The sequence below is a fragment of the Doryrhamphus excisus genome, linkage group LG2, assembly GCF_037039965.1.
Source record: "Doryrhamphus excisus strain RoL-2023G ecotype Guam linkage group LG2, RoL_Dexc_Guam_v1.1, whole genome shotgun sequence".
NCBI classification, from domain to species: Eukaryota; Metazoa; Chordata; class Actinopteri; order Syngnathiformes; family Syngnathidae; genus Doryrhamphus; species Doryrhamphus excisus.
This window is the reverse complement of record NC_136358.1, coordinates 1,107,768-1,134,095: the sequence shown is the minus strand read 5'-3', so window position 1 is coordinate 1,134,095 and position 26,328 is coordinate 1,107,768. Positions and strand designations below refer to the sequence as shown.

The window sequence follows — 26,328 nt, the reverse complement described above, 5'->3', positions numbered from 1 at the left end:
TATCCTTGTATCTAGCAAACCAGGGCTCGACAATAACGATGTACCGATGGCCCGGGGCAAGTTCAAACAAAATTCGGGCGAGTACATCCAATCAGTGATATTCCCGTCGGGCACATAGTTTTTTTTAAAGCGGTTCTTGTTGGGTGTTGATAAAACACGGACTGCGTAATTCCGGTGGTAATTTGCAAACCAATCCTTGCAAATCTTGAAATGGACCAATCAGAATCACTTATTTAGACCGCGGTCCGCAGTCCACAGTCTGCGTTTTACCCACACCCGTTCTTGTTCGCGATCAACCAATCAGCGATCGTTTGACTACGAAAACATTCATTAGTTATATTAGCAAAAACAATGAAAACATGAAAACAAGACATGTTCTGTTCTATGGAAAAATGAATGAATGAATGTTACATTTGTGGTACCACGATGGTGAAATCCAATGAGCTCCCTGACTCCCGGACACAAGTCTGGGAAAGATCTCAAAAAACTCTACTGTGCAGAAAATAATTTGTGAAGAACAAGCAAAACAACTGAACATGCCCAGGTCAGATCAGACTGGACCAGCGAGTTCAGTTCAGAAGCAAACCGCAACAAACCTAAAGTATTCTAAAAACAAAAACTGAAAATATCATGACAGGACCTGCAAGGAGTCGATGTCAAAGTGAGTATGCATCCACCATCAGAAGAGACTACACAAGTTTTATTTTCTGTCAAACTGTCAAAAAAAAAAGAACAACTCTTGAAGGCAAGACAGGAGTTGTCCACAGAACATCTAGACAAATACCAGGACTTCTGGAACCGTTCAAAATGTGAATTATTTGGACAGTAATAGAGGAGAAATATGTTGTGAACTAAAGACTCGCATACCAACTGTGAAGGATGAAGCATACCATGGGGGGGTGGACATGTGTCTGACCAGAAGAGCCTGACCAGATCACCATCATAGAATCCACTAGAAATTCTTCATGGACATGGATCTTGTAACCTGACAATGACCCAAAACATTCAAATAAATAGAAGAAGGATTCGCTCGAAAGAAAGAAATTGACAAATCCCGACTGATAGCGGTCTGAAGGTGGTCTGAGATGGTAAGACTACATGAGTCCATGGTTTTTACATTATTATTACAGTACGCTCCTTTGGGTCTTCAAAACACATGCTAACCTCGCCCATTGGAAGAGAGCGTAGAAGAAAAAAATATGACACAGAACCTTGAGAAAACTAAAGACAACTCAGCCATGTCGCTCGCAGCCACAGCGCTTGAGCACACAGAAAAACAAGCGCTCTCCCACATCCGAATCCACAGTCATTAAGAATATTTAGAAAAAAGTATTAGCTGCCAGGCTGTGTATCGTTAGCATCTTCATCCCTGTGTTAATGCTGACCCTGGAGTTAGCAACTGCTCTCCTTTGCCAAACGCCTCCAGGGGCAAAAATAATGATCTGTACAGACATGCCAATGCTATCTGGACCAGATAACGCTGCTTTAATGACTCCTTATCGTTTGGCCCTTTCAAGGAGATGGGCGCCCTGGCAAATAAATTCCTGTTGTTGAGTCATTAGCTCTTTATTGCGCTTATACTGGATTTTGTCTTTTGGGGTCTAATTTGAGCGTAAAACCCAAGTAACCTAAGTAAAACCTAAGTAAACAATAAGCCAGCTTCCAAAAAGAGTAGGCAACAATCAGGTCACTCTTGTTATGACATTTATTATACATTTTCTTGACAATTAATACGTTATAGCTATTAGGTAGTACAAGGCCTGGACAAGCATACTGTACCATACTAATGGGACTGGGTGGACTGGGTACAGATCTGATACGGTAGCACGCTTTCCAATGGAAAGGCAAAATATGTACCACCGCAAAGTGAACCAGACCGTACTACTTGGGGTACTACATGGCTTTAGAGATTACACCCAATTATACCCAGTGGTGTAGAGACCTTAGAGACCTCATACTCGAGAACTAATTTATGTCGAAACTAACCATGGTGACTTTGGCCAAAAATTAGGAGAATTATCCGTTCCCGTCTAACTATTTACTAATCCGGCACAGTGTGGATGTGAATGAGTTTTCTGTCTTCCAAACCGTATATACGGGTGTTGACGTAAGTAGGCATGACGGACGATGGAACCCGTACTTGATGAGTTGGGTCTCACACACGCAATTTTTACATGTCTTTATGCCTCAGTGATAATGCTGGGTTCAGCGGCGCTTGAACGCACCATCGTTATGTGCTGAGAATGAGAAGCTTGTTTGGCTCCAGAAGCCCTAGCTAGCGCTAGACTGAGGTTCGCAGGTTGACTTTGATTCCATCTGTTTTTCTTACTTTATCATTCATTAAAGATGAGTACCTAATTACAGGGGTGTCCAAACTTTTTCCATCGATGTGAGGAGCCGCATGCAGTGTACATATATATCACTTGACTAAGATCAATATTTATTTGAATAAATTGTATTTACGTTAAAAATAAAGTTGCTTTATGTCACTTTTAGTATTCATATCATATATTAGACATTCTTTCCTACTGTAAGATCTAGTGGCAGATTATATCTCTAGAAATAATCATTGTATAATCAGTATAATAATCAGAGACTTCAGTGAACAACTTCAATCTTACAAATGGTAATGGTTTAATTTCATTTGAACATGCATCAGATTCCAATTGAGTGCATCCCATAATCAGTTCCCAGTTCCACATGTCCAAAAGGAGTAGGAAGAAGCAAAGCTTATTAAATCCTACCCCTCCATCTGGTACTTTTACAATCAGTAACTGTTACATTTGTTCACTTCCTGCTTTCCTAATTTATTTAATTTAATGTAATGTAATGTAATGTAATGTAATGTAATGTAATGTAATGTAATTTAATTTAATTTTTGTCACGTACCGAAGTATGAGGTGATATGAGCATCCAATGCCATAATGGGTACCATAGTAAGTGTCAATATAGTGATATATATAGCACATCATGACTGGTTCAAGACTCTTCATCCTTGACTTCCTTACTCAATCCATTCCATAGTTTGATTCCACATACTGAAATGCTATGGCTAGCATAACGTAGTCCTAGCATAGAAGTGTTTCAAATGTACTTCTTCCCTGAGATCATATTTCTCCTCTCTTGTATTGAAGAGAGGCAAAGGTGTTCATATTTGTGTCTATTCTGTGCTTTAAACCTTTAATAATCATGCAATAACATCGAGGATTAGTGAAGGTTAGGACAATTAAAACATTTAATAAGAAGTCACAACCTTACCCGACAGAGTATCGACAATCTGGATGGAAAGAATGTGTGTGTGTGTGAGTGAGAGACACGCAATTAGCACCTCATTGATTGCATTAATGTCCCATCACAAATGTGACCCAGTCAACTGATCTTCTGCCATGCATCCATCAGGATTCATTGAAGCATTTGGGTTTGTGAGCTCCCTCTCTTGAAATGGCAGGGATAACACCTACCAGATGCCCATTCCGGCCTCCGTCCAGGAGGTCAACCATGTGAGGAAAATTACAGCAATCCCAGGCAAAAAACACTCAGAAGTCATTTAAAGTCATTACGAGATTGCAGGAGGCCTCTTTTTGTATGATTGATGGTTGAAGGGGGGGGGGGAATGTAATGTTTGCTGATCCAAATCAAACATCTCGCCGAGTCATGCTGTTTTGGGGTCAGATTCCCTTGCTTTCCCACAGTTAGTAATGGAGATCAGTGAGTTTTGTTTGTTTGTCCGCCTGGTGTCTACCATGGCAATCAAGGTGGCCCTTCCCATCCTCCATCACGGCCCTGTGTGTGTTTATGATGCGGCGTTTCCATGTGACCTAATCTCAAACAAATTGGAAAGATGATTGTCATCTGCGGGGGGTCTAGGAGCCGCCTTATTCGAAACAATAACCTTCAGCAAACCTTTCAGGATGAAAAAGAAGCAGATTATTGAAAAAGGCAATTTTCCCACCCTGCTCGTTTGGTATGGATGCAATGAAACGTCTTATTTTGTTGCGGAACAGACTCAAAAGGTGCTTCTGCCGCTCGCCGCCTCTCTCTGGAGGATGAGTGTAATCAAACAGAGCAGATGGAGGATCTGAGGAGACACTTTGTGTATCGGCATTAAGCAGGATTGCGGAAAATACAGAAAGCAATAGGGCTTCTGCTTACGCATACGCAGTAAACTTTGAGCTAAATGTACAAGCAAGCGACGGGAATGTGTATGAAGATACAATATGAATCAGGCTGGAGGAACATTTGTATGTAGAGATGTTCCACAGAGAGAAAACATGAGTATGTCATATCTAAATCACTACTATCAGTGTTGACAATCAATTTCCAGGTACCACAAAGTTCACTGTATTTGTAGTACAGCGGAACCCATTTAAGTCAACATAAGCAGTTGTCGACATAACCAATGTTTCTTGGACATTTGTCCTTGTTGAAATAAACTGCAGAGTGAAGAGTGACGCTGGGAACACCGAGGTAGCTTGAATTGCAAGGTGTATAGTGTGTGTAGAACGCTTCATTGGCGGTTGCGATCCTGCCCGAACATATTAATATAACATAGTAATATAATAGTGCGTGTATAATCATTCATAGAAGCGATGGCATCGTTCACAGTCTGATTGGCTGCCCTGTTCTTGCGAGACGGCTTTTTTGTTTTAATCTCGTCACACAAGACCTTGTGACACTCCTACTTATTTATAAATCATATTTTTTTGTAGTTAGGGCATAAAAATATTTATGACCTTCTAAACCCGTTTTTTAACATTATTAGAGCTCTCTAGACATAAGCAAGAGGCAGGGAGTACTTACATTGTTTGTGCAGACCTGCCAACATGTACACATTTGTAGTACTCAGTAGTATGCTCTCCATTTATTGCATTTTCCTGGTTCCATTTTCAAATTCAGTCTGTACAGTACAGATAAATAAATTGATATTATCAATTTTTCTGGACTTTCAAATTGGGCGGGGGCCTTAAAAACATGTCTGTGCCTTGGGGGGGGGGGCATGACAGACCATAATTGAGAACCACTGGGTTACGCCTTGAAAATGCTTAATTAAGGCCAAAGATATGTGCTTTAATATGCATTTTTTTTACAAATAATATTTAACAAGGGGGCTGCACGGCGGTTGAGTGGTTAGCGTGTAGACCTCACAGCTAGGAGACCAGGGTTCAATCCCACCCTCGGTCATCTCTGTGTGGAGTTTGCATGTTCTCTCCGTGCATGCGTGGGTTTTCTCCGGGTACTCCGGTTTCCTCCCACATTCCAAAAACATGCTAGGTTAATTAGCCACTCCAAATTGTCCATAGGTATGAATGTGAGTGTGAATGGTTGTTTGTCTATATGTGCCCTGTGAGGATAAGCGGTAGAAAATGAATGAATGAATTAATATTTAACAACAAAACAGCATGTTTTAACTTGTTTTTTTAAAAACCTTGACAGGCTGAAGTCACGAAATTCAAACCACAAAGTGCAGAAGGATTACTTTACAGTCTTTTGTTTGAGTTAGTGTTTGCCACGTTCAATAAATCTAACAAATCTAAAATAATGGTATTTTATGTTATCTTTCTGAGCTGACAATACTGAAGCTTGCTGACTTTTTTTCAACAACAGGACCACCATGGCCCAAGGTCACAGTCTCTCTCCCAATCAGCTCGCATGTAACATCACACAACAGCCATAACTCTCGTCATTAACTCACCATGCACGTCTCACCCTGCCAACTGTGGGCCAGCAAGCTCCCACTACTGGATTTTTTTCGGGTTATTAAGGAGGCTGTAGACTAAGGTGACGCTAACAACAACAGTGAGCTCCACAAATGTGCCGACCATGCTGTAATTGCCCAGTGGAAGAGCACAGGGGTTGTCTTGATAAGGACGCCGGGCCTCCATCCTAATGGGTACTCTGGAGACTCTCATGCCGGAGCTCCTCCTGCCAATCCAGCACTGACCAACTGACACGGGGGGGATCTTGATGGGGCCGCGGCCTTGCTGTAATTACTGTTCGCCATCCCGAACCTGACACTGCTAATTCTCCGCCAAACTATAGCCTTAAAGGCCAAGGTGGACTGCACAGTGAGGGATCTTCACCCCTGAAAATCATGAATATAACATAACCAGTCTGATTTTGCAGGTGTCAGAAAAAGACACACCGGAAACTTAGCTGAAAATCACTATTCTATAGTCTAACCCATTTAACTAAGACCGGCTGACTCACGTCCACGTAAACAAAACTAGACGCTGCTTGCACATTTGCTTGGGACTTTTCCAAGGAGACTTTAGGAGAGTGGGCAATAATGAAGAATGTCAACAATCATTTTCCTCCATTTTTATTTGGATTGTTCCGTTTTCACAAGATATTTTATCCTCTGATCTAACAGAGCTGCTGTGATAATTTAATTGTACGCCTTGACTACTAGAACTTCAACTTTCTTTCAAAGGCCCAACAATACAAAAAATAACAAATGATTCTATTTTGAAGCTTACTTTGCACTGAACAGGAAGTTACTAGACAGTAGTTAGTATGTTGCTGCTTAGTGATAACGAGGCAGCTGATAATAGTACAACACATGTTGACATAAACGGACCCATTTTTCATAGAAATGACCCCTTTCCGTCTCATATTTCATGTCGCCCATGCATGTTAGCGTCGATGTCGGCAATTTTTAGTAGTAAGAAGAAGAAAGTGGACCAGGAATTGATGAGTTGGCGCACACAGACGAGTTGGCGACATAAAGACGACCAAAGAAAGTGGCGTGTTCTTGCAAAATTTGGGGATCCGTACGTGGTACGTACGGCCTTGTTGCGGATTCGGAATTCAGATTATGAACTGCATTGAGGATACAGAGAATGGGTGCCCGCTACTGCCAATGAGCGCACAAAGACCGGCCCCACACAAACACAAAGAAAAGCACACAGAGAGCGCAGACCTCTGCCAAGCGGCACGATTCCCCCCATGATTCACACCTTTTCAAGTGCTCTGACCATTTTTGGTAGACTTATACGTATATGCACAAGTTCCGAAAATGGTACTATCTCAACAAAATACGTACAATTTTTGAGAAGTTACTGCTGTAATTTACTTTTTTTAAACCACCCTTTTTAAACGGTGACGTGACTGGTCACATGGTAGACATTTGATGACGTCTGATGGTGATGACGCATGTGGTCGCGAGTATCCCATACAGTATCCCAACATATGAGTGACTAAGTAACTTACGTAAACGTACGAGGCGAGTGACATCATCCCTCCCTGTGCTTGCCACTCCCTCCCCACATTTTCAGAAAATGGTGGCAGATGTGGCTTCTTCAAAAAACACGCAAGGGGTGACTGAGGTGTTCCATTGTACGGGTTCAGTCACAAAGACCAATGGCTGCACAGTTGAACTTCTGCAGTCATTTTTACCCAAAATGTTTCGGATGACAGTTCATCAATACACATTTGCGGCACGGCGGACCGGCAGACCTCACAACTAGGAGACCAGGGTTCAATTCCAGTTCCGATTTTCTCTGGGTACTCCGGTTTCCTCCCACATTCCATAAACATTCTAGGTTAATTGGCCACTCCAAATTGTCCATAGGTATGAATGTGAGTGTGAATGGTTGTTTGTCTATATGTGCCCTGTGATTGGCTGGCCACCAGTCCAGGGTGTACCCCGCCTCTCGCCCCAAGACAGCTGGGATAGGCTCCAGCACTATCTCTTGAGGAAAAGCGGTAGAAAATGAATGAATGAACATATCAGAAACCAAGAAAAGTCCTTCTTTTCCAATGTATTGTATGAGGAAAATTCAACCAACTCTTCCATTCGAGCATCAGCAGCCATCGTGCCTCCTCCTCTCTATGTGCTAATTCTGCATCGGTGAAGTCACAAAAGATTTATCTTTGGGCCGCCTCCACCGCTGAACCCTGGACCGTACTTGCACGATTTAAAAGAGTGCACCCACGTACACAATTTGTTGGGTGTAACTCACTCTGGATGGAATACGTGGGCAGAACACGAGGGGAACAATACAGTCTACGAGTTCTTGCAGCAACAAGGCTAGCTGGAGACGGCAGAGACAGCAGTGTTTGTATTTGTCTTTGAAGACAGAGCGGCCCAGTTGAACGAGGAGAGTCTCTGGAGAGCAGCAAGGCTAAAGCCATTGCCAGAGGCTCTACCCTGGAGCCTCCCGGCCGCATGAAGCACTACTGAGGCACCAGGACTTACCTGGGACCTGCCTGCAGGGACAACAAAGAAACCAAAACAGCGAGTATGAATAATACATTTGGCACCGGGAGAAACTGCTTAACAATAACCCAAGGCTACACAGGAATGGATTTTTACTTTAATTAATATGTTACAGGAAAAGACATACTGCGGATAATAGCCGGCATTACTGGACTCAAAATATTTCATTATCAGTCAGGCTCCAAAGGAAGACCAGTGCAACTGAAATCACAGGAACATGCATGAAGGTTGGGGAGCGATCCAAATATTGATAGTTTTGATACCAATGGTATCGTGATGAGATTGATATTTTTCAATACCTGATTTTTTTTCTTGTGTTCATATTTTTATGTTGTTGATATTTTCATATTCATATATTTTTATTTGGTTTACAAACTCAGGCTCAGGAGGGCTTTGGGGGGAAAAATGTTAAAGGATTTCCTCCCACATTCCAAAAACATGCTAGGTTAATTAGCGACTCCAAATTGTCCATAGGTATGAATGTGAGTGTGAATGGTTGTTTGTCTATATGTGCCCTGTGATTGGCTGGCCACCAGTCCAGGGTGGACCCCGCCTCTCACAAATATAAAAACATCTTTTTGCTCAGTGATTTCATAATGTTGAAAAATTTCCATGTTAAAAATATCAGTATCGGTAACGCCAATATTGGTCCTGTATGCAGTTCTAATTGTAGTCCATATTCTTTATAATGGTCCTGTATTTACTTTCCAACTGAAACCAAGATTTGTAATATCACCCACCCCTAGTTAGCCCCACCGTTAATTAAAGCTGGCCGTTGGAAAGATTGAATAGTTTTATGATATAAGATATATCCCTGGAGACAGCAGCCACACTGGAACCCTTAAATTCCCCAATCAAAGCCACTACTCCAAGACTTATTTATGAGGGCTGGCATTAAAGGGTATCCTTCACCCCGTTTGCCTCCCCTCCCTAAACTTAATCAGGCAATGGAGTCAAGAAACAAGGGGTAGTAGATAAAAGTGTTGGGAATGGTAATGATGCCAAATAATGATTTCCCCAGAGGAAATCTGATCTATTGCCACAGGGAAGAGATGGAGAAGAAAGACCTAAGGGGAGGAGAAAGGAACCACATCAGCATTTCATGCAGGTGCACCTAAGCTTGCTATAGGAAAGACTTGTCAGCACCCTATGGGTGGCCTCATCTACTATTCAATCCGATCCAAACACTCGCAAATATCCACCACACTCTCAGACAAGACTTACTGTAAATGATTGCCATCCATCCATTAAGGGTAAGCCATAATCACCGTTCAAAAAGTACTAAATGCAAGAAATAAATTGCTTAACGATGTTTTTTTTTTTTAAATAAAACATATAACCTGAAAGGAAAGGTGTACAAAACTGTGCTGAGACAAGCCATGTTGTTTGGTCTAGAGCAGGGGCCTCAAACTCAATTTACCTGGGGGCCACTGGAGCTAGGGTCTTGGCAAGGCTGGGCCGCATCAGGTTTTCCAAAAAAAAAAAAACGCATTTATTAAAAACAGAAAAATATACAAACTTTTTCAGTGTTTTGGTAACTTAAATAGCCAAAAACTTACCACTTCCACACGGATAGGGAGGATAACTATTAACAGTTATTTAACCTTTAACATGAACATTTATCAAACGTAATAATTTTTTCTGGGTACATGATACCATACAGCATCCATATCAAGCTTGCGCGGGCCGCACTAACATTAAACTTTCATATCAAAGCGGGGGCCTCACACTAGTGTCCTGCGGGCCACATTTGGCCCGCGGGCCGCGTGCTTGAGACCCCTGGTCTAGAGACTTTGCCACTGAGGAAAAGACAGGAAGTAGAACTGGAGGTAGCAGAGACGAGGATGCTGAGGTTCTCATTGGGAGTGACCAGGATGGATAGGATCAGGAACTAATACATGAGAGTGACATTACGTGTTAGAAGCCTTGGAGATAAAGTCCTTTAGGCCAGACTGAGATGGTTGGGACATGTCCAGAAGAGAGATAGTGAATATATTGGTAGAAGGATAATGCCAGGTAGGAGGCGTAAAGGAAGACCAAAGAGGAGGTTCATGGATGTAGTGAAGGGGCACATGAGGGCAGAGAAAAAGAAGAAGACAAAGAGAAAGAGAAAGAAGAAGACAAAGAAGTAGAAGAAGAAGAAACATATCGCCTGAAAGCAGCGTTGTTTGCAGACTACTTGTGGCGTAACCGTGTTGTGTTTTGCTAGCATGCTTTTATTTTGAAGAGACGGCAGGGTGCGTGAAATCGGTGTGTAGGGTCGGAATGGTCGGCACAGAGAAATTGTTATCATTTGGATCTTTTCTTTGGCCCACTAGCACACAGTCCCTCACTGTTTACACAAAATGCATGCAAGTCAAGGTGAATGTAGACCGGTTGTGTACATAAACCAGGTCAATTTCAATGGGTTCCACCGTAGTACAGGACACGCTTCGCCCTTCATGTTGTTTTTCAAATGCAGCCTCTTGAATAGAGACGCAACTTATAAAAGCAGACGCATCCCTACGGTTTCCATTAAGAGTCACCGAGAGGAAGGAGTAGAAAGAGATGCTTTTTATGTTTGAAGACACTGACAGCAGTGACAGAATACTAACGTGTGCGCTTACGCCTCGACAACATTACTCTTCATTTATTCCTCAGTGTGGAGACAGGTGAGCAACTCATGACCAAACGCGGCAATTTATTTTGCCAGCAAATACGTTTCCATCATCACGCTCAAAGAGTGCACGGCGCGCGTAGTAGCTATTATCCTTGGTCTGTTCAATTATTGATTGGCGAGTGCCACCGGGTGCTACGTGAGGGGCCAAATAAATGTGTTTGCGCTGTCACGGGCTTCTTCTCTATCTTTTTCCGCGCTCGCATCGCAATTTTGCCAGCAGGCTCCAAACCTCTGCGGTTTCCCCAGGTGCACCATCACATGGACCCACCCCTCTCGCTGACATCTCCACGGTACATGAGGGATGTTGCCTTGACAGATTCCACCCAGTCTGATATGTCAGAGGGCTGGCAACACAGCTTGCACACTGACATCATTCTGTGCTCAGTCTTTGCTCACCACCAGCAGCAGATTTACCCGAGCCTCCTCGGCCTGGAGTCATTTGGAAATGATCATATACCGGCTATAATAATATCTTACATCACTGTTGCACGGAGACACAGCGCCCAACTGCCATTATACGATCAATTACCTACTGTATGGAAAGTTTTCTGTGTCAGCAACGGCATCTATGGCAAGTGATTAAAAGGTAGACCCTGATGTAATACCACTGAAATAAACAGACGCAGGATGCAATATAAGAAACACAACAGACATATGTAAAATAGAGATGTAAAGGTTGGACATTTCATCATTTTATCTATTCAAAAAGGAGCCTAATTTGCCTCTATAAGAACCATATACAGCCAAATCAACCTGGTACCTCCAGACAGGAGGTGTCCAAACTAGGCTGTGTTGTTCATTTGTTGTTATATGTTATTATTTTGGTCACACACTGCTGTGGGGTGGCGTTCAACTCCAGCCAGGAGGTGTCTAACATGGTCTAACAGCACAACAGACTAGCACGTCCTCCTCAGGTTAGTCACACACTGCTGTGGGATGGCATTCAAACCCAGCCAGGAGGTGTCTAACATGGTCTAACAAGACAACAGACTAGCACGTCCTCCTCAGGTTAGTCACACACTGCTGTGGGATGGCATTCAAACCCAGCCAGGAGGTGTCTAACATGGTCTAACAAGACAACAGACGAGCACATCCTCCTCAGGTTAGTCACACACTGCTGTGGGATGGCATTCAAACCCAGCCAGGAGGTGTCTAACATGGTCTAACAAGACAACAGACGAGCACATCCTCCTCAGGTTAGTCACACACTGCTGTGGGATGGCATTCAAACCCAGCCAGGAGGTGTCTAACATGGTCTAACGGCACAACAGACTAGCACATTCCTCCTCAGGTTAGTCACACACTGCTGTGGGATGGCATTCAAACCCAGCCAGGAGGTGTCTAAAATGGTCTAACAAGACAACAGACGAGCACATCCTCCTCAGGTTAGTCACACACTGCTGTGGGATGGCATTCAAACCCAGCCAGGAGGTGTCTAACATGGTCTAACAGCATAACAGACTAGCATATTCTCCTTAGGTTAGTCACACACTGCTGTGGGACGGCATTCAAACCCAGCCAGGAGGTGTCTAACATGGTCTAAAGGCGCAAAGACAAGCACATTCCTCCTCAGGTTAGTCACACACTGCTGTGGGATGGCATTCAACTCCAGCCAGGAGGTGTCTAACATGGTCTAACGGCACAACAGACTAGCACATTCCTCCTCAGGTTAGTCACACACTGCTGTGGGATGGCGTTCAACTCCGTCACAAATTGTCTAATTGTTCATTAGTACCAACAGCACAACAGCGTGGCTCTTCCCTTTCCTCAGGTTAGTCACACACTATTGCGGTATACCTTCCATTCCAACCAAGAGGTGTTGCAAGTCAACTAACATGGTTGCACTGTTCACTCTTATACTAACAACACAATAGCCCAGAACCTCCTCCCCGTGGTGGTCACACACTGCTGTGGGATTCCAGACTGTGGAGAGAGCTGAGTTTCCTGTCTGGACTGGAATGTTATCTCACAACACAACAGCAGAGTGATTCGTCTGTTTATGATGAACTTCTTACAAATGCAATTTAAGCTCCTTTTTTAAGAAGTGACATTATTAAATTGCCTTACAGGATGACAAGCCTCGTTTTTTCAGTGATGGCAATGCCAGCCCACATCATCACACTACAATCAGGTTGATTGTCTGCGCCTGAGGGCACCAGAAGCTCAAAACAAGCTTCAGTAGCAAAAGCAAAATAAGCTTTGGCATAGGCTAGGCGGTGAAGATTTGGCACAGTTTATATGGTGTAAAGCACAAACTGAGTGGTGCCGCTCATCCCACAAACATAGTACAGTATGTTTCTTAAAAATGGGGCACCGGAATTGTTACATTAGAGAAATACCAAAACACCGTTTGATTTATGTTTACTTGTGAGACGCTCCATTAGAAGTCTTAATTTGTGCACAACAAAGCTTTGGGCAAACCACCCTACTTGTGCCCAACCAAATCTCCCATGGCTATCCATTTGCAACTGAATACATTGTGATTTCATGCACTGCTGCTTCGAAATTCGTGGTGGTTGCAGATTAAGCATGATGTTTTAATAAGTCAGCCGTATATGAACACAAATATTTCCAAACATTGCATCTTTGTGGAGAATCACTGGCTGGAAGGAATAGAGTTAGCGTAAAGAAAGAAAATTATTTTATCATTGCAAGAAAATCTATTCGGTATGATTTATGATGATGATCTTTGGTGATGCTAGATTTTTTTTTCAGTGCATACACCGGGTGAGAGTAAGATGGCCACCCAACAAATCAGCAAATCCATTCATGAAAGATTCTGACACGAGACTCAAAGTGTCCTGAAAAGGTCCATCCATCCATCAATCCATCTTTTTATCGTTTATCCCAACTAGGGTCGCAGACTACGCTGGAGCCTATCCCAGCGGTCTCAAACTCAATTTACCTGGGGGCCACTGGAGCTAGGGTCTGTGCAAGGCTGGGCCGCATCCGGTTTTCAAAAAAAAAAAACACGACTATAGTCACATTTATACTCTTTTTATTTACAACATATTGCGCAACTGCAGGGTCTTGAGACACATGCTAACTCACAAACTAGAGAGCTAGCGACCTAAACAGTAGCCTTCAAGTTATTTCCTTTAAACTTAAATAGCCAAAAACTTACCACTTCCACACGGAGAGGGAGGATAACTATTAACAGTTATTTAACCTTTAACATGAACATGAATCAAACGTAATAATTTTTTCTGGGTACATGATACCATACAGCATCCATATCAAACTTGCGCGGGCCGCACTAACATTAAACTTTCATATCAAGGTGGGGGCCTCGAACTAGTGTCCTGCGGGCCACATTTGGCCCGCGGGCCGCTTGTTTGAGGCCCCTGTTCTAATCATTCATTCATTCATTTTCTACCGCTTATCGTCACAAGGGTCGTGGTGGCTGCTGGAGCCTATCCCAGCTGTCTTTGGGCGAGAGGCGGGGTACACCCTGGCCAGCCAATTTGGATGAATACATAAGAATAAAATAATAACACATTTTTGAACCTATTGCAGTTTTTTTTACATTGATTTCTGCACTTTTTTATTATGAGAAGACACGGTGGACCAGGACTTGAAGAGTCGACTTAAATGGGTTCCACTGTATAAAGAATGACACTGAAGGCTTTTCTTGATGGAAAGGATGTTTTTGCTTATCTCCTCACAGGCACAAGAGACTGGAGGTTACGCTTTGCCTTTTTTCTTAATTGGAAATGACCTTGCTATAAAATGATCTACATTCACTTACGGCAAACTGGACATTGTCAGGATGAGGCCTCGGAATTGAAAAACTCCTGAATTACTAAGACACTGTTTTGGTTTTATACGGAGATCTTTTGGAAGGGTAAACACTTCTTCCCTGGAGCAATTCTGGACCTGCCAGTTGATAAGCCAGCTTTTATATCGCTAATAAAAAAAACTGTCAGATGTATCTATTATTAAAATGGCTACTTATAATGGCCACATTCGTGTCTCACAGAAATGGGTCCAGATAATTAGCAGTTAATTAGCCACCCTCCAGGTTATTGATTATTCTCCGTACAGAACTCATTAACTCCATTCTGGAATGGAATGGTCAGAGTTTACTTCATAATGCCGCCCATGGATGCCCACATTACTGCATTCTTAGCAGGTCATAAATTGCGTCCATTGTTTCAATTATTTCTATTGAATGGAACTGAAGACACGTTCATTATAGCGCAGGTCTTGGCTTTCTTGTAATTATTCAAAGACACAATTGGAATGTTTTATGTGCCACTTTTGCTTAATGAAATAAGGCAAAGGTTGAAAGGTTTTCCTTTTTTTGCACATGCTCCAGCGAAATATAGATTAGTCTAATGAAAAATGCAAAAGCGGCATCATCAGAATGGCACGCAGTGCGTATATCTTTTAGGGACATACTTTACTTATCACGACTTCACCTGCAACCGGCGTTATTGATAGGAACCAAGAAGAAAAGAAGCAAATAGGAGCTGCTAATCTGATCTGTGTAATTGTAGGTGAGAAAGCCACAGGACCAAACACGGTAATTGATTTATTACATTACTGTTGTTGTCAAGTGAGATTTTTCAGGAAAATCAGAATGAATTGACAAAAAAATTCAATTTCGATTTGACATTCAATCTTACTGTGTTGGAAGGTCGTAAACCTTACCTGAATAGATACAGTGATATTTTTAAAATATTGATGTTTATTTTAAGTACGATATCAAAAACAAGCAAATTGATCAGATCGATAGACTGGATTTGATGCGGAGGTCTCATGTTTCAAGATGGCGCCGTCCGAGTGCAGGCTAGTCTGCTGTGTTTTTAGTGTTTAATAGCGATTTATTTATGACTACCTTATTGTTTTTTGTGCCGTACCGACCCCTTAAGCAAGTGTGCAGCTATGGATGTTCATCTTGTTGCGTTTGCAGCTTGCTGTTTGCTTCATTGTTTACACTCGGGAGCAGCTGTTAGCTTTCAGCATCCCTTTGCTACACCAAACGATCGGATATCCCTGCGGCGATACGGAGGAGGAGAGGCTGCTATGCGGGAGTGAACAGCGAACAAGACGGTATAAAGGTTGCTGTGTAAAGACGGTATTAACTATGTTTACCGTGTGTTGTCGTGGGGAACGTGAGTTAATATGACTTATCGACTGGTATGTGTTATACAGTATTGCAGTTAACAAAACTTGCCTTGCCAAAGCATCTTCTTGCTTGACAATGTTGAGTGAATTGACTTCTGAGACAGCGCCCTCTGCTGGATTTATAGCTGCAGAACTCTTTTGAACTTATTATCACTCGCATGTTTTTGCTGAATTTGTAGTTATGTCAAAATTTATAAAAATAAACTACAACAGGGAAGGAGTCACTAGTAAATGTACAAGCAATGGTTATTTTTAGTTTTTAGTAATCCGAGGGATGTCAACTTAAATATATATCACTTTGTAAATAATCATAACTCCACACACTTATGACAATTCTTGAATCTTTTTGTGAATACAATTCAGTTGCTGCCTCATCTAGCGCTTACTTACTCTCTTAATAAGATAAAGTACAAGGCCAAGGAGGTCACACAAACAAATAGCCAAATATAATATATACAGTTTAATCTACACTGACCCTTGCAGCCAGCTGACTCGTCTTCATATGTTTCAATCAGTGGCTGAGCATGCATGGCTGGGGTCAGCAGATTGCTTATGCTGATCCCAGTGATTGGAGAGCAGGCGATTACCATAAGCAATTTGAATTTTATTGATTTAACCTCTTGCGTGCAGTAATTGAAAAGCGTGGGTCTCTCTCTTTACCATTGCATTCCTCTTTCCAAGTATTTTTCCAGCTCACTTTTTCGGCCTGTGTTTTGTTCCTTGTCGCCTTTGTCGGTCCTGAGGCCAGGAACCACCAATACCCAATCAATGGAGCGTGGTGACAATGGATAATTTACAGTCTCACAATCATCACGGCGGTAGCAGAGGTCGCACAGAGTGTCCGTGTGTTTTTCCTTTTTCATAAGAATAATTTTCTGATAATTCTGCCCTTGAATAGACTGTCATTACTAATCACCATCGCTGACACAAAAGCCCAATTTCTTACTTAATTACAATTTTTATTTCAGATAACAAGGACGGCCTTAATTGTAAATTACTGAGTAGAACAGACAAAATAATGATACTGGCATTCCTTCATTAAAATATTCCCGAATGTGCTCCGTATCTTCTTCATTATACCAAGCCATTATGGAGAAGTAGATTCCGCCCTCAGATCAATTAATACATGTAGAAAACTCCACCTGGGAGAGACACTTGTGCACGTGCATTCTCCATTTTTCATCAAGCGGCCACCATTCCTCACAGTCAGGGGAGGCGGAGGGTTAGGGAGGAGGCCACGATTTCTTGTTTTAATATTTTAGTGCTCTAACTTAAGCTTCCAAATTCTCCCCAGGTAGGACCACTAGATCATCCTGACATTTCAAAGTAGTGAAACCTTTGGAGTAAAGCGATTTTTATTAAAATCTATTAACATAATTTATGCTTGTCAGGGTGCCCCTTCCTCTCCAGTGCTGAGTTGTTGGAGACGGTGCAGCTCGTATGCCATATTTCACCAGCGCCGGCTCCGCTCGGATGGGAAACGAAGCTTCTCCGACACATGTGACACGGTCATGGTGATTACGGCGGGAGCCGACTTGCGCTCGCCACTATCTGGGGACTTCCTGTTTTGTTATGAAGCCTGTTTTTAGTTCTGTTTTTACACTAGCCGGAAAATGTACGCACCCAGGCAACATTTTGGCGTATTTTTTACATTTACACTATGTGGCAGTGAACTCAACGCCTTCTTCTTCCATGCCACCTTCCTGTTTTGCAATGAGTTACTTCTTCAATGTTTTATACATGTAAAATTAGAATTATAAAACTATAACAACAAGTTTTGTGTTAGGATTTGTTAAGCACTGATGACAGGCGACATAGGTGACTTCCGCTTCCGGTTGTCCTTTTTGTTTCGCAAGCTAAGTTTTGCGTTTTGTGGTTAAAAATACTGCAAGAACACAGCTGGACCTACACAAGTATTGACAACACGATAAGATGCATGGAATATTGTACGCACCCAGGCAAGATTTTGGCGCATTTTTTACATTTACACCATGTGGCAGTGAACTCAACGCCTTCTTCTTCCATGCCACCTTCCTGTTTTGCAATGAGTTACTTCTTCAATGTTTTATACATGTAAAATTAGAATTGTAAAACTATAACAGCAAGTTTTGTGTTAGGATTTGTTAAGCACTGATGACAGGCGACATAGGTGACTTCCGCTTCCGGTTGTCCTTTTTGTTTAGCAAGCTAAGTTTTGCGTTTTGTGGTAAAAAAAAAATACTGCAAGAACACAGCTGGACCTACACAAGTATTAACAACACGATAAGATGCATGGCATATTGTACACACCCAGGCAACATTTTGGCATATTTTTTACATGAAATGAAAAACAGACGTTCCCCAAGACACCATGTGACAGTGAGATCAACACATTCCTCTGCAACGCCACCTTCCAGTTTTGCAATGAGTTAATTCTTGAATGTTTTATGCCTGTAAAACTATAACAATGAGTTTTGCGGTAACATTTGTCAACCAATGGTGGCATAATAGACAGGCAACATGGGCGACTTCCTCTTACGGTTGTCATCTTGTTAGCAAGCTAAGGACGTTTTGTGGTAAAAATACTGCAAGAACACAGGTTCCTCTATAGTAATATTTAAGTGATGAATTTGGGGAAAAGTGGGAATTTAATGTCTTGAATGATTTAAATGTTTGGACATTGGAATGGTTTGAACGGGTCAAGATGTGGAACTTCTCCTAGCTCAACCTTCTCATTTCAGCTTAGTAGGATGTCACCATATGTCCAATAACTTTCCATGATGCGAGGGAGAGAAATAAAGATTTTGTGGCCTGAAATTGTCCACCTGGTGGTACCCAATTGATTTCAATTGTCATAAATCCTTCCTGCTTCCTGTTCATTACATTTCCAGGACCTTAGGTGCTGCAGTTAGATATAAATATCTGCTTCATCTCTGCGTGGAGCGCTACTTTGAAGTTGTATCTAATTAAGCGTCGATGACGTTAAAGAGCCTACCAATAAGCCACAAAGCGCGTGAATGACAGTTGATGAAACACACACAAAGGAAAGAGACGACGTAGTGATGTGACACCTTCAAATACACACGGTACAGCATCTAATCAGGCTGTCACACTTGAAACTGTAAAGTGTAAAATCAGTGACACACACAATCTACAAATTTCAAGTGTGCAAGGGTAAAGACTGCGTAATTAGTCATAATGCAGCGTACATTTTTGCATCCTGCAGGAAGGAGGGTTGTAATGGAATTTTCATGTATAACTTGTAATGGAGAGTCCATTGGTGGAACCCTAGCAGTACTTACAGGGAACACGTTGGTGGACGCCAAGTGAGAGAGCCGTTGCCAAACCGGTGTCTTCACCGCTGAGAAAGTCTGGTTATTTCATCTCATGAATTTAATTATTTTCCGTGTTATTTGCTTTACTTTCTGACTTTCACGCACATATGGGCGAGATGTTGTCCAACGTTTAGCTGCCGTTTGTTTGTTTGATACTTCGTCTTCGTAAATTAAAGCTGCTCAGCAAGATATTTTTCATGTCATGTGTTGGCAGCTCGGTTCTCCATGGCAGACATGTTTGTTTTGTTTTGGTACATCTGCACACTGAAGGAAAATGGTTGGTGGTCGTTAGCCAAGACACTACACTGCACACATATGTATGCCCATCACATGCTTTTTCATGGAATTTGATGGCCGATTGATCGAAGCATCCCTAATTTATACCTTCTATATGTAATATATTGCAGTCCTTGGTTCACGTCTCAGTTGGCACACTTCTGTACTTACTTATTTAGTGCCTAAGTGTGTTCACACTTAGAAATACAGCGACACGCATTGCACTGTTAGTACCCAGAAATACCAGAAAACGATGAATGCGCATTTGACTTACCACACTGAACTGTCGTCATGTTGTTTCCATGGCGGAATGGTACGGATGACCTCGAGTGGTTGCAATTCACCTTTGAAAAGGAGAGAAAAAGTGGTTAAATATTGGGATTGTCATTTTTAGCTAAGTGCAGAGTGGATTTGGGATGCCCTATCAGGAATGAAGTATACAGTGTACACAGTATACCATACAGTACGTATCGGAGAGTACTGATGGAAGTATTTAATTTGAGACAAAGACCCTTGCTTGGTATGGGTACTACATTGTTTCTGTGATTTGACTGAAAAGGAAACCAAAACTTTGTTGCGTAAAGAGGCCCTCAAAATTGACAGATGCCACTCGGTTAACCACTAACAAGAAACAAAACCAGAATTCATCATTTTCATTGGATGTTATTTTTGAAAAATAAAATGACCAGACATGTGGAGACTGGAAGACCAGACAAAAAAGGAACCTTGATGTATGAACGTGTAGTCTGTTATCTTGCAGCAGCTAGACAGCTACCGCAACGGAAAGTATCGAGTCCCCAGGTAGCCTAACATGCATGTTTGAGGTTGCCCGAGGAAGCCGACTACCCAGAGAAATCTCGACATTCATAATAAAATGAAGCCACTGGCAAAATATTAGCTAGTTTTGCAGCCAGAACCTAGCATAGACTCCATCTGGAAGTCCTGGGTGTGTCCAGGGTTGTTAGTTAAAAATGGTGTCGGGGTTGCCCCCCACTCCCCCACCCTAAGCTGTGAAATGCATGGCTTGTCTGAGGAATGAGAGACCCTGGAGGGCCGAGGGTCCCGAACAAATGAGCTCCCATAAAAACTCGTCTACTTATACAGAAACAGGACAGAATGCAGACAAGCAGCCGCCCAAAGCAGCCGCCCAAAGCAGCCTTCATGGCAATTTCATCCTACTATTTGCAGTGGCCACCCATGGGTTTCACTGCTCTGGAGTGACGCCAGTCACCTTCATGTGCGGCGAGAGGCATTCATCATATCAGCAGATGACACAGCGGAGCTAACCAAACACATTTTGGGATGGATCCCATACCAAGTAAATGCAGGGATGATACTTTTACTAAAGTAGTAAAACTAACACTCTTACATTGAAAAACCATAGTAATCTGATATTTCAAGAATTTAAGAGAGATTAAGTAAAAAAAAAAAAATTAATTTTTCTAAAAGATTAGAGGAATAAAATTGTAAAATTATGAGAAAAAAATGCAAATTCACAAGAATAAAGTCATCAAGTTACATGAAAAAAGTTGCAATATTATGAGAATAAATTTGTACATTTAATAGAATAAAGTCATAATATTCCGTGTACAAAAATACAGCATAGCTTTTTTCTCATCAATTTTTTCTCATAAATTTACAGCTTTTTTTCCTCATAAATTTCAGACATTAGTTTCATAAAATTTACAACTTTATTCTCAAAATCTACTTTTTTTCCCCCTCAATGTGGCCCTAATACTCCATTGTATGCCAAATGAACACAGGGTAGTACTGCTGATTTAGGGTAGTACTTTTTTGTGCATTTTTCAAGATCATTGAAGCATTTTGTGATATTTGCCTTGTGTTTATCATAACAGAATAAAACACAAGACAAAGAATGTAACAATTAAACAATATATAACTCTATGAGACACTGCAACAATAAAAGCATTCCCTTTTATTCCATGCACTATGAGCAAAATTCAGTCAATAGAACAAAATAACCCAAATCAAAAATGTATGAGTGTGTGAGTGTTTTTGTACTGGTTGAGCAAAAGAAAAAAAAAAGCACCATTGTGGTATACTCACAGGAATGTTGACAGCCATGCTAATGACCTTGCTTAAGCTTAAGCTGAGGCACTTTTATGACCTGCTCCTAGTCCATAAATGAGCCCTAATGAGGGAGCGAGCCGGTTGACTTTTAAAATGTCGCCCTCTCGTGGACAGCAGGCGATGTGCCTGTTCTGCGTCCGGGTGGAGGTGGCATGGTGTTCAAACACGCACAATGAAAAACTGAGATATTGGCTACAAAGGGCTTATTCATTCTGGCTGTTTTTATCAGATGACTGCACATTATTATAATAATAATAATATCTTTTTCTTATCAGTCGCTTACGGAAATGAATCATGAGCCAAAATACACCGTAATTATATATACTCATTAGAATAGAGAAAGCAAAACTCATTTTGCAGCTACTTTTCCTAAATATTACATGTGATTAATGCAAAAATAATATATATACACAGGGTTGTGGTGATATTACTCAGTATCGTAATCATTGGAAATTAAATTACAGTCATCAGCATTACTTATACTGTAGTGGATAATTTTTTTAATAAAATTTCTTTTTAAAAAATATGGATATGTCCTCTTCATCGACGATTGCTGCTGTAATTTATTGTTTTTTAGTGATTAGAGAATCTAATAGTGATATAGCAAAGCCAATTCTTTACTCATCTTCCATATTTTCATTTAGTTCTAGTTTATGTACAGTAATCCCTTGCCACTTCTAGCTTCATGTCATCTGTTTTACAATAATATATTGATTAATAAAAAATCATGCTTTTTCTGAGTTGAATATGGCCAGTTTAGGTTCTTGAAATGTATATTTAACTTGTGTTTTTTGCCTGTTTTAAACATTTTCAGTTTTCAGTTTAAAGTACAAATATAAAGCATTCAGAAAACACATTCAAAGACAGGATATGTAGAAATGTGCATTTTATAGAAATATATGAACAAATTCTGTCTTCGGAAACATGTAATGATATTATAACAAACAGCTACAAAGTATAGGATAACTCTGGCAACTCACACTTTTAATTGACATTAAAAAATAATATTCATATCTTTCAAGAGGGTAGAAAATGTATTTTATTTTGCATTTATTTCCTGAAAACGTATTACAATTAATGTAGAAAAAAATCTTCAACAAACAAAGCAAATTCATCTTGAGCGTGAAGCAAACATCAGATCGAAGTCGTGGTGGTACTGGTGTTCCGCTGTCGTCATCATCAAATCACGAGAACCTGACTCAGAGCGTGGTACGCCATGGAGACGGTGACCAGGAGGCCAAGGAGGAAGGACAGAGCCCTGCAGGGCTGAGGCAGAGCGCCAATGTAGGAGATGGTGTGGAAGACCCGAGAGGCAGTAAATATGCGGAAGTGCAGCAAAGCAGCCGAAAGTTCCGGTCCGCTCAAAGTGTAGAACAAGCCCACCAGCACGAAGGGAACAACGTTCTCCAGGTCGTTCAGATGACATCTGGTTCATAAAAATATAAAATATAACTTAATATGACTGGAATTGATGATGAATAGCGATGTGAATGAGATTATATATCATATAGAGAAAACAATTGTCGGAAATTGATTTCAAATGATCGAATTGTGACCTTAAAACCGTAACAGCTTACAGTTACACCCCTATTATTAATCATATGCTTTGTCACCTATACGTTTTCTTTCTTTCGTTAAATATACATAAAGAGTATTCAAAGTGCAGCCTCTGAGCCATTTGTGGACGGAAGCTCTTTTTTTTTGCCACGGCATACTGTAGGACAGAGGTAGGGAACCTATGCTCGGGAGCCAGGTAGGGCTCTTTTGATGACTGTATCTGGCTCTCAAGCATTTCTTACCACAATAAAAATTTATTTTTGCTAACATTTTAAAGTAAACATCACAGAAATGAATATTAAATCAATATTAAAAATCAACAACTTTTTTATGCATTTTAATTCGTCCATCTATTTTCTACTGCAATACGGCTGACCATATCCATCTTTCCTGATATTTTCCAGGTCAAACACCAAAACTCGATTATTACTGGGTAATGCGGTAGTCTACCTCGGTCATTGAGATGTCAAAAAACATGTAAATGTAAACTTTCCTCCTTTAGTCAAATAGTCACCTAGCTAAAGCTGCAGAACCAAGCCTTCTGGCAAAGATGGCCAAAAGAATGAAATATACTGAGTATGGTGCAAAATTATGCAGCAGCAGAAGTTGTATTAATGGCAACAAGTATTTGATTTATTATTAGACACTGCGCTGCTCACAAAAGTGTGCTGGCCACACCCCATTGGCGTGGGGTAGTGTGCCTGGTCTACGTAATTAGAGCCCATTATATCTAAAACTGTTGGTCCTACATAAAAATGCACACATTTTATTGCATTCAATGTTTAAAAAAATGTATATGGCTCTCACAGATACACATTTTAAAATATCTGGCCTTCATGGCTCTCTTCGCCAAAAAGGTTCCCGACCCCTGCTGTAAGATGACATTAAACAAAGCAGAAGTTGTATTGTAGCAAGAAAAAAACTGAAAAGTTGGTACCAATAATTAATAATCTCAAAATGGCCTTTGACTTTTCCATATGAGGCCATCGCAGGAAAGTTTGCACAAGGTTTGTATAACCTTGGTTCTCACCGAGTGTGAAAACTTGACTCTTTTCATTAAGAAATATAGATTTTTAACACAATCTGACCTGATTAAGTTGAACATTCGTAGGCAGAATAGTTGGAGTGTAATCAGTTGCCACAAAGTCAAATAAAGTTATTAGCAAATATCAAGAAAATGAGTCAGTGGTTCTCAATTATTTTCCGTCATGCCTTCAATGGGGAACAGGAATGTTTTCCTACCCTTGATTTGAAGTAGTACTGAGAAACTGCTAGTATGGATTCATCTGTACTGTACAGACTGCATGGACAACATGGACAGTAGCGAGGCATTCAAGTGTATTCAAGAGTCAACTTCCATTCATACACGTTGGCAGGTCTGCTCTAATATTGAAAGTCCTTCCTGCCTCTCGTGCCCCCCTGACAGTTCAACGCATCCCCCCAGCCCCAGGGGGCCCCGCCCCTCTATGAGAGAAGCACTGGCTTAACCTGTTCAGGGTCACGACTTGGCAGTACACAAACAAGTATTCACACTCCCAGCTACGGACAATTCGAAAGAAAAGTATGATTTCACGGCCGTGACTCACCTTCGGACTCGCTCTACATCTCGATCAGTTCTCAGCTGCTTCTTTTTCTCCTCTGCGGACTTAAGGGCTACATCTTCCTCATTGGCAAAGGCCTGAATGCGCACAAATTGTTTCATGTTGCTTTCTTTTTATCAATCATTGATCAACTGTCGTTACCCACCCCTCTGGTGAAGCGGTAATACGCTGTAAGAGGCGCCATCATCATCACCTTCAGGATAACAATAAGCGCGTAAGAGCTGAAAGCCCTCAACACCTCATCTTGCATCAGGTCTGCCAACATGATTTTCTTTCCAGCAAAGAGATATAAAACTGCTTTTAATGCAAAACCTGCATAAAGTATCTCAAAGCAAGCTCCATATTTGCATATTTTTGCTAAAAAAAAAAGTGGATCAGCTTACCAGCTGTGGTGACAGTTGCAGTGAGACGAGACTGAACGTGTTACATAAAACAAGCCGGCCTTTCACCTAGTAATTCTGGAGGCGGGGTCTAACTCCCGCCTGGAGCACTTCCTGTCTTATCTGTTGTGCAAAGTCACTGTGATTACACGGCAAAGGTATTCACAAACAATGACGATGCATAAAATGAACTGATATTGAAGTGATGAAGCTTTGCACCGAGATAACGGCAAAGAAAAGGACAAAGTGTTGAATGAAACGCACTTTAGACTTGATGAGGGATTACGAACGGCAAAGAATGAAGTCTGACATTAGTACTTTTTTGCATCTAAATATTGCAATTGTCACATACAACAGCATAACATTAAAGAGTGGAGTTTGGCAACTGCCTGAAAAATAAATAATGTGTGTGGTGGGGGGGCTTTTGTTAGGGGAGAATATAAGAAGGAAGTGTGTAGATCAGGGGTCTCAAACTCAATTTACCTGGGGGCCACTGGAGCTAGGGTCTGGGCAAGACTGGGCCGCATCAGGTTTTCCAAAAAAACAAACAAAAAAAAAAAAACGCATTTATTAAAAACAGAAAAATGAATAAACTGCTTTGGTTCCGATTTTCTACAATTTTCCAATCTTCATTTTTATTTTTCAAAAGAAGATGAGACAAAATAAGATGAAAAATAAATAAACAAATCAAGAATAAACAAAATCAATCAGTAATAAATAAATAAATATAATAATAATAATAATAATAAAACAGCAAATAATAAAAACTTAAGAAACCACATATAGTTGGCGTGTAGACAAATGATTTTTTTCAGATTAAAATGAACAAAGCATTATTAGAGCCCTGCAGACATGACAAAACACGACTATAGTTACATTTATACTCTTTTTATTTACAACATATTGCGCAACTGCAGGGTCTTGAGACACATGCTAACTCGCTAGAGAGAGAGCTAGCGACCTAAACGGTAGCCTTCAAGTTATTTCCTTTAAACTTAAATAGCCAAAACTTACCACTTCCACACGGATAGGGAGGATAACTATTAACAGTTATTTAACCTTTAACATGAACATGAATCAAACGTAATAATTTTTTCTGGGT

General features: G+C 41.1%; 1 protein-coding gene across 1 annotated transcript; it reads right to left on the bottom strand.

Moving 5' to 3' along the window:
- Positions 1-22,703: 22,703 nt before the first annotated feature.
- LOC131126465 (microsomal glutathione S-transferase 1-like) lies at positions 22,704-25,371 on the bottom strand. Its single transcript, XM_058069031.2, has 4 exons — positions 25,230-25,371; positions 24,992-25,117; positions 24,832-24,923; positions 22,704-23,114 (listed from the first exon to the last, which is right to left on the bottom strand). The coding sequence occupies exons 2-4, from the start codon at positions 25,109-25,111 to the stop codon at positions 22,868-22,870; spliced, it is 459 nt and encodes a 152-aa protein (XP_057925014.2). The 5' UTR covers positions 25,112-25,117; positions 25,230-25,371; the 3' UTR covers positions 22,704-22,867.
- Between the last annotated feature and the right edge of the window lie 957 nt (positions 25,372-26,328).

Coding starts and splice junctions, on each gene's coding strand:
- LOC131126465 (XM_058069031.2), bottom strand. CDS start 25,111: ATGTTGGCAGACCTGATGCAAGATGAGGTGTTGAGGGCTTTCAGCTCT. Junction 24,924..24,991: donor ATTACCGCTTCACCAGAGGG/GTGGGTAACGAC, acceptor GTGCGCATTCAG/GCCTTTGCCAATGAGGAAGA. Junction 23,115..24,831: donor GATGTAGAGCGAGTCCGAAG/GTGAGTCACGGC, acceptor TTTATGAACCAG/ATGTCATCTGAACGACCTGG.